Raw genomic sequence first — 9,008 nt, 5'->3', positions numbered from 1 at the left:
TGTTTCCAATATTGCCTCATGAATTTGGTAGACTGTGAGGCTTCGCCTCCTTGGTGTATACTTGCGCAGGCGTACGTCGATTCAATCAGCCTGTTGCGTGTGTGGGGACCACTCTGTAACCAAACACGCGCTCTATTGTTGACCATTGTTTACCAGCGCCCTTACGATTGTAATTAGCAACACCTAATAAGGTTTAAATTGGCGAGTGAAGCACGAGGGAGCGGCAGATATAACTCCAGTGATCGGATAAGACGGGTCTGAATCTAGGCTAAATCGCTCCAGGGCATACCGTGGTTAGAGGCTTACTTACGGTGTTGGAAATCGCTCCGGGCTACGACGACCGTTTGGACGGCAGGAGTTGTTGAATTTGGTCGCTGAGGACTGGCATGCATTTTAGCGGTGAGTTCAAACGAATTAGTGAATTTTTAAGAGGTTTTTTGTTATAGGTCTTTAGTTTATCGATGGTTGGGTAAACCACGTGTCGAAAGTTCTTGAAATTAATTGGGCAAGTTAACAGTATCATTCATTATGTTTCTGATATAAAAAATGTTCGACATTGGTCGAGTTAATGTAGACTATACCTATCATTCCAACACTGAAAGGGATGGTTTAAAGGGATTGTTTACTCCAAAAATTTATGATCCTACTTGTTAAAGGCAGTGGACACTATTGGTAACTGTCAAAGACTAGCCTTCACAGTTGGTGTATCTCAATATATGCATAAAATAACTAACCTGTGAAAATTTGAGCTCAATCGGTCATCGAAGTTGCGAGATAATAATCAGAGAAAAAAACACCCTTGTCACACGAAGTTGTGTGCGTTTAGATGGTTGATTTCGAGACCTCAAGTTCTAAACTTGAGGTCTCGAAATCAAATTCGTGGAAAATTACTTCTTTCTCGAAAACTATGGCACATCAGAGAGAGCCGTTTCTCACAATGTTTTAGACCATCAACCTCTCCCCATTACTCGATAATAAGAAAGGTTTTATGCTAATAATTATTTTGAGTAATTACCAATAGTGTCCATACACTGCCTTTAAAGAGTACTGCAGTTGTTGATAGTGAACGTGTTGAGAATATACCTTAAAAGGAATGTGGGTTAAAGACACTGGACACTATTAGTAATTGTCAAAGACCAGTCTTCTCACTTGGTGTATCTCAACATGTGCATAAAATAACAAACCTGTGAAGAATTGAGCTCAATCGGATGTCGAAGTTGCGAGATAATAATGAAAGAAAAATACCCTTGTCACACGAAGTTGTGTGCTTTCAGATGCTTGATTTCGAGACCTCGAATTCTAAATCTGAGGTCTCGAAATCAAATTCGTGGAAATTTGGTTATTTCTCGAAACTACGTTACTTCAGAGGGGGGCTGTTTCTCACAATGTATTATACTATCAACAGCTCCCCGATACTCGTTACCAAGTAAGGTGTTATGCTAATAATTGTTTTGAGTAATTACCAATAGTGTCCACTGCCTTTAAAGAGTACTGCAGTTGTTGATAGTGAACGTGTTGAGAATATACCTTAAAAGGAATGTGGGTTAAAGACACTGGACACTATTGGTAATTGTCAAAGACCAGTCTTCTCACTTGGTGTATCTCAACATGTGCATAAAATAACAAACCTGTGAAGAATTGAGCTCAATCGGATGTCGAAGTTGCGAGATAATAATGAAAGAAAAATACCCTTGTCACACGAAGTTGTGTGCTTTCAGATGCTTGATTTCGAGACCTCGAATTCTAAATCTGAGGTCTCGAAATCAAATTCGTGGAAATTTGGTTATTTCTCGAAACTACGTTACTTCAGAGGGGGGCTGTTTCTCACAATGTATTATACTATCAACAGCTCCCCGATACTCGTTACCAAGTAAGGTGTTATGCTAATAATTGTTTTGAGTAATTACCAATAGTGTCCACTGCCTTTAAAGAGTACTGCAGTTGTTGATAGTGAACGTGTTGAGAATATACCTTAAAAGGAATGTGGGTTAAAGACACTGGACACTATTGGTAATTGTCAAAGACCAGTCTTCTCACTTGGTGTATCTCAACATGTGCATAAAATAACAAACCTGTGAAGAATTGAGCTCAATCGGATGTCGAAGTTGCGAGATAATAATGAAAGAAAAATACCCTTGTCACACGAAGTTGTGTGCTTTCAGATGCTTGATTTCGAAACCTCGAATTCTAAATCTGAGGTCTCGAAATCAAATGCGTGGAAATTTAGTTATTTCTCGAAACTACGTTACTTCAGAGGGGGGCTGTTTCTCACAATGTATTATACTATCAACAGCTCCCCGATACTCGTTACCAAGTAAGGTGTTATGCTAATAATTGTTTTGAGTAATTACCAATAGTGTCCACTGCCTTTAAGATAAATGGATTCAAAAGTAATTCAATCTGAGAAACGTTTCTACCTAAAATGTTCTCCGAATTTGTACATAATACAAATACGAATAAGTTTTCCTCAGTGGACACTACCGCAACAGATTTTCTGGTAATAATATCTCAAAAACGCTTGCACCTTATGAAAATTCTCTGTCATTGATTTATTTGGATTGAAACGACCACACGACTTTGCCTTTTTGAGATAATTTCGGTCTCAATTTGTCCATCAAGAAAATATTTAAGAAACATTGAACGAAAATCTTTCGGTTTTTTCCCCGTTTTTTTTTTAATATCACGGTTTTTTTTTAAGGTAAATATAAATTGCAGGTAGTTAAAAAAACAACATTTCTCCAAAAACTATCAAAACAAACAGTTACCCGCTGTCAAATTAACATCTTATTTTTTATTATTTAAATTAGTTTGACTTTTCCCGCTATTTTTCGTAAGCAAATTTGTTGTGCGTTACATTTTCATGTACTCTGGGTCGAAGATATCAATTTTCGCTGACATATTTATTTATAATGTTATTTTTTTTCTCTAAACGAATTTTGACGGATGATTACTGTTTCAAAACGAAAACCATTCAAAACGTTTCGCATGCGCCACATAAGTTGCAAGTGACAGCAAAAATTGTTGTCCGAAGCACGGGTACGAGCTCTTCACAATGAGAAACTCACCTTGAGAAACTCAATTTGAGAAACTCATTTTGAGAAACTCATTTAAAGACACTCACCTTAAGAAATAAAACTAAAACTCATCATTGGTGAGACACAACAACTCATCATTAATGGATCAATCAATATAGTTTTCATGTGTGAAACTCATCATGAGTCACACAAACTCACCATTGCAAACTGATCGTAAAGGCCTTTTCTTTTCATCTAAATATGTGAAGAAACTCATAACAACAAAACTAACATCTCAAGTGACATCCAAAATTTTTTGTATACAGTTAATCACATTCATTGACCACGTACAACAATGCGTGTTACATTTATGGTAACTTATGTGGTCTACGGACGTTTTGGGGTGATTTTCGTTTCGAAACGGCAGTTCTGTCAAAAGTCATTCAGAGAAAAGTCATGTCGGCGAAAGTTTTATCTCTCAAAGGAAAACTATACTATTCGTTTTTATGAACCGTTGTGGTGTTTTAATTTTGTATTAATGTACACCAATAAAACTAGCGCCTGAAAAATTCATTTTGAAAGATGTTTGCGTTTATAATCTTGAGTGAATATGCCAATGCTGGAAGAATATATTGAATTTTTTTGGGGGATAAAAGTGATATTTTTCCATAACCGTGGTATTTCGAAGTGATATGTCTCCAAAGTCAGCGTTATTTTTTGTTCGTAGGCCTAAGATTTTATAACATTTTTTAGCCATCACCAATCGTATAATCCACAGATTTTTCGTTGATCGTAGTTTTAATAGTGATTTCCTGTTTCTACTCGTTCCATCCAGCTGACGGCGGTTTCAACCAGCTTGGGGGTATGTTTGTTAACGGGCGCCCTCTACCGGAGACAATGAGACATCGCATCGTGGAGATGGCTCACTGTGGTGCAAGACCATGTGACATTTCAAGACAACTTCTCGTGTCCCACGGCTGTGTGAATAAGATCTTAGGTATGTGTAAGTAGGATTTTGAAACTTTTCGGACAGAGCCCAAATTCATAGAGCTGGGGTTAAGATAGTCATCCCCTTTTTGTTTGTTTCGATGAAAACATGTGAGCGTTATTGCTCTTCCAGTGGTGTACGTAATCTGTGAAGTAACTTTTTATAAAGGCAATGTCGTAAGGCCCGGTCACACAGGCCCCGATAACGAGAACGAAAACGATAACGATACGAATGCACGCCCTCGATTGGTAGAATGAGCGTGGGCGTATTCTGCGTGGAGCATTTCAACCAATCGAGGGCGTGCATTTGTATCGTTCTCGTTTTCGTTCTCGTTATCGGGGCCTGTGTGACTGGGCCTTTACTCTCCATTTCAGTCTTGATGATCCATTGTTCGTAATATTTTATTTGTCTCCTAGGTAGGTTTCTTGAGACTGGCTCCGTACGACCGGGTACCATCGGTGGGAGTAAACCCAAAGTGGCCACGCCCACTGTGGTGGAGAAGATTGAGAGATATAAACAAGATAATCCCACCATATTCGCCTGGGAGATCAGAGATAAGCTTGTATCTGACGGTAAGAGAAAATGATCGTCAGTTCTTTATATCAATTAAAAATAAAAACACATGAATTACTTGTAATATTTTATTTGTGCTTCTTTTTTTCTTTATAACCTTCTTAAAGACACTGAACAATATTGGTTATTGCCAAAGATATAGAAAGGTTTGCGGTAACACCATGTAATGACTATCTCTAATGAGTTGGGGTGAAAAGAACCGTTTGGTTTTAACTCGACGTTTCGATCAGTATGCTCTGATCGTCTTCTGGAGAAAGAAGACCAACTCATTATAGATAGTCATTACATGGTGTTACCGCAAACCTTTCTATATCGTATTTCCACCATGTAAAGTTTCAAATCCTACTTAATTGTCAAAGACTGGTCTTCTCTCTTGGTGTATCTCAACATATGCATAAAATAACAAACATGAGCTCAATTAGTCGTCGAAGTTGCGAGATAATAATGAACAGAAAAAAACCTTGTCACACGTAGTTGTGTGCGTTTAGATGGTTGATTTCGAGACCTCAAATTCTAAATCTGAGGTCTCGAAATCAAATTTGTGGAAAATTACTTCTTTCTCGAAAACTATGGCACTTCAGAGGGAGCCGTTTCTCACAATGTTTTATACTATCAACCACTCCCCATTACTCGTCACAAAGTAAGGTTTTATGTTTAATAATTATTTTGAGTAATTACCAATAGTGTCCACTGCCTTTAAGAGGAATATCTCCTCAACGGAAATGCTTTGTTTGGTTTCTTCTTTTTAGACTTCGTTTCTTTATTTTTATTGTGCAACAAATTATGTTCATATGATGTTCATTATGTGCATGGGCGGCAATGGAAAATCTTGCTTTATAAGACTTTTGGGTACGCTAGGTGGTAACAGTTTGGTTTCTCAGTTACCACCTACCCTATCGTCCCAAAGTTTCCCATTGTGTTGTTGTTTCCTTTGCAAAATATTACACATAAATAATTTTTAAAAATTATACATTATTGTTACATAGTTCTAAAGAACAATATTCTAAAACATAGATAAACAGTGACAAAAGTTGCATAATATCTGCTGACTCAAAATGGTTAAATAAACGGGTAATTTATATTTTGAATATTCTTTTTGCTTCCAATTTCTGCAGGCGTCTGCACAACTTCCACCGTTCCAAGTGTGTCTTCCATCAATCGCATACTGCGCAATCGCGCTGCGGAGCGCGCAGCCGCAGAGTACGCCAGGGCTACTGAGCAGGCGTACATGAGCGACTACGCCAGCGCATGGGCACACTACGCACCACCATACGGCATTGTTCCAGGATTGAGGATGGACAGTCATCTGGACCCTAGGCAGTCATTGAGGGCGTGCTGTTCAGGTCTATTCTGTGGGCCACCTTTTGGAACATATCCACCAGGTAAGTTTTTGGCACTTATTTGAAAGAAAATACATAAGTAAACAAATACAAGAAACAACAGATAAATAAACAACTAACGGGGGTCCCAGACTGCTCCTCTACTACAATATTTATTTCATATCATACCCATGCCTACACCCTTACGGATTGTGAAGGGGGTAAGCCTATTTCCGCCCCAAGAGTAGGTAGCAACATGTCCCTTGTGGCAGTTGATTGGGCCGATAACCCAAGTCAGTTTACTGCAACCCTCACCTTTAAGTGACCATCTGTCCTTGTTGTTAGTCAGGCGATATCTACTCATACAAAGTTTTTTTTTTTAAATATACATTTAATGTTCCCGCTTTTTTCCTGTAGGTCTGGCACCTTCCTCCGAGTCACCATCCCCTCCCCCAGCCCCTGATAACTACAACAATGATGCCCCCGTCTCCATGGTAACTGCATCATCCCTACCCAGTTCTCATGCCAGGTCCCCCTCACCAGACACACCCGTCTCCTCCTCAGAGAACATGAACTATCCTCCAGAGATGGACTCTCCCTTCAAGGATCCAATCACAGAAGAGCAGAGGAGGAAACTGCGCAGGAGCAGAACGACATTCACCTCGGAGCAAATACAGGTGAGCATCAAGAGAGGGCGGTATTACCCCTCCTCATTCTAAGTCCTCGTCCGAAACGAATTGGGATACCTTCATCTCTCCATGTTGTACATCACCATTGATGGTACTGCCACTTACCAATATGAATACCTAAAGCAACTATAATTTACCGGTCACTAAGGCTCCTTGCAAACTCTTCCGCACCGAGATTTTCGGCACTTTGCATGGCTGGTGTTCATTTAAGCATATCATTAAATATTATGTATGTATACACCGCAAACCAAATACATAATACCATTCTATTCAGTCCAATAATATAAGGTATGCTTGCCATCCACTCGGTTTTCCCATTCTACAAACATTCATTCAATCAAGCCATAGAGGGCGCTTTGTAAGCTGCCTCTACAAAAGTCATGTGGACCTTAAGACACATAGACCCGATTTTGTTCAGTGTATAATCCTATTTATTTTATATTGCACACAGTTGCAATATAAGGCTGCATCCGAATTGGCGGTAAGAGCTAAGGCTACTAACGACTTACTTCACTTCAATGACGCACGGTAATCTAGCCGTAGCCATTAACCTTAGCCGTAGCTGTAGATGCCAGTCAAGACACGACTTATAATATAATAATGCTAGTTGTGCGGTAAATTATTTAAGGTGGATTTAGGAACAACGTCTAATTTGTGGGAATGATTTTCTCCTGTTTTCAGATTCTTGAGAAGGAGTTTGAGAAATCTCACTATCCCTGCGTCTCGACGAGAGAAGACCTCGCCAACAAGACGACGCTGTCCGAAGCACGGGTACAGGTACGAGCCGTAAGGCTCACTCATTACTCTTCGCAATGAGAAACTCACCTTGAGAACTTCAACTTGAGAAACTCATTTTGAGAAACTCATTTTGAGAAAATAATTTTAAGAAAATCATCTTGAGAAAATCATCTTGAGAAACTCATTTTCAGAAACTCATTTTCAGAAACACAATCTTAAGAAACTTACTTTTAGAAACCCATATTGAAAAACATATTTATTGCAGACAAAATAACTACTTTGGGTCTAAAACATCAAGTTACATAAAAGGTCGAATGTTGAATATCTTTGTTATTTACAACCTCTTTTTATTATGTTCCCCCCCAGGTTTGGTTTTCCAATCGCCGTGCAAAATGGCGCCGCCACAAGAAAGTTGCCACCCTCCAACATCCGGGACCTCTGTTGCCCCACCATCATTCCCATCGTGCCATGTACCAGACGCCTGCTGCAGTCGCCCTCCCGCGGGCATACAAGGCCATGCAGCTGGAGGGCGGGAAAGTGACCCTAAGACCTTCCATGTCGTCTGCTTTTACACCGCTAACATTGACACACACACAAGCCACGTGTGCTACGTCGAGTGATTCTCCGTAGAGAAAAAAAACACAGATCCTGTGAGAATTTGCGATATTTTCCGTAAAAGAAGCAATGTATATATTATTGTGTTTGAGAAAAAAAACAGAGGTCCTCTGGCTGCAAACCTGCGATTTCTTAATAAAAAAAATGTATTATATTAATGTGTTATCAAATGTAAATAACTGTGGCAAATCATCTAATATTTGCGCTCTAAAATTGATTGAACATTATTTGTACATAAAAGCATTCATGGCACCTTATTCATAAATACCTGAGACAGTTTCTCCATTTCATGATTGGTTGAGAGGACATCACGTGGGGTGTTTAAACGGTGTCTGAAACCCCGGGCGCGTATTTGCAAAGCACGCGCAATATTGTCAAAACAACATCGGGCCAAGCTAGGCTGAGCCGAATCCAAAGCCAATCCAGTCGTTTCGAAAAGGGCCTATGATCATTTTCATTATGAGCATGTGTGCATTTCAGAAAACAATTGAAGTCTGCTGCCACCTACAATCCCCCAAAGGTATGTGATTGTTTAAAACATTGTTCAACTTGCCTTAGAAATCAAAGTGCATCATCAATAGGCTAATGATCTTTTGCCCTATAAAAGTTGATCCAAGTTTGTGTTTCTAATAATTTGTCTTGACAATTGCCTAAACATTTAAAAATTACAATTTTCATGAAGAAATAATGTAATTAATTCAAATTTCTCTTTTAAGGCTGATTTTTTTAGGAGCTTACTCGCCTTTAACTTATTTATTTGCTTAACGGGAAAAATCGCTTCTGGCATAGACTCGCTAACAGTCATTATGTAACTATGGGAGCTCTTTTCTTTAATGTGCAATAAAAACGCAATCTATTCAAACTGGTGTGTCAAATGTCTAAATGTTTGTTGAAAAACCTGCTTATAATAATGTCACACAGTGGATTTCGTAACTGCCAGCCGGAGCCACCCCCCCCCCCATGTCAAGTAACTTCCACTATCCTAATCAAAATACTCCACTATCCAATCCTGCCTAATTGTGTGCCTGTCAGATCATTATAGCGTGCAGAATCTGTGACAGTTGACTGGCAC

At 39.2% G+C, this 9,008-nt stretch overlaps 1 protein-coding gene across 1 annotated transcript; it reads left to right on the top strand.

Annotated features, from left to right (window-relative positions):
- The first annotated feature begins 250 nt into the window (after positions 1-250).
- On the top strand, positions 251-8,798 carry LOC117301413 (paired box protein Pax-6-like). The gene is made up of 7 exons (XM_033785387.1): positions 251-399; positions 3,850-4,011; positions 4,419-4,574; positions 5,691-5,957; positions 6,312-6,571; positions 7,265-7,360; positions 7,688-8,798. Exons 1-7 carry the CDS (start codon positions 387-389, stop codon positions 7,949-7,951), a joined length of 1,218 nt encoding a protein of 405 aa, XP_033641278.1. The 5' UTR covers positions 251-386; the 3' UTR covers positions 7,952-8,798.
- The last annotated feature ends 210 nt before the right edge of the window (positions 8,799-9,008 follow it).

Source organism: Asterias rubens, chromosome 17, assembly GCF_902459465.1.
Source record: "Asterias rubens chromosome 17, eAstRub1.3, whole genome shotgun sequence".
Taxonomy (NCBI): domain Eukaryota; kingdom Metazoa; phylum Echinodermata; class Asteroidea; order Forcipulatida; family Asteriidae; genus Asterias; species Asterias rubens.
Note: the sequence above shows the minus strand (reverse complement) of the source record. Positions and strands in the feature narration are given on the sequence as shown.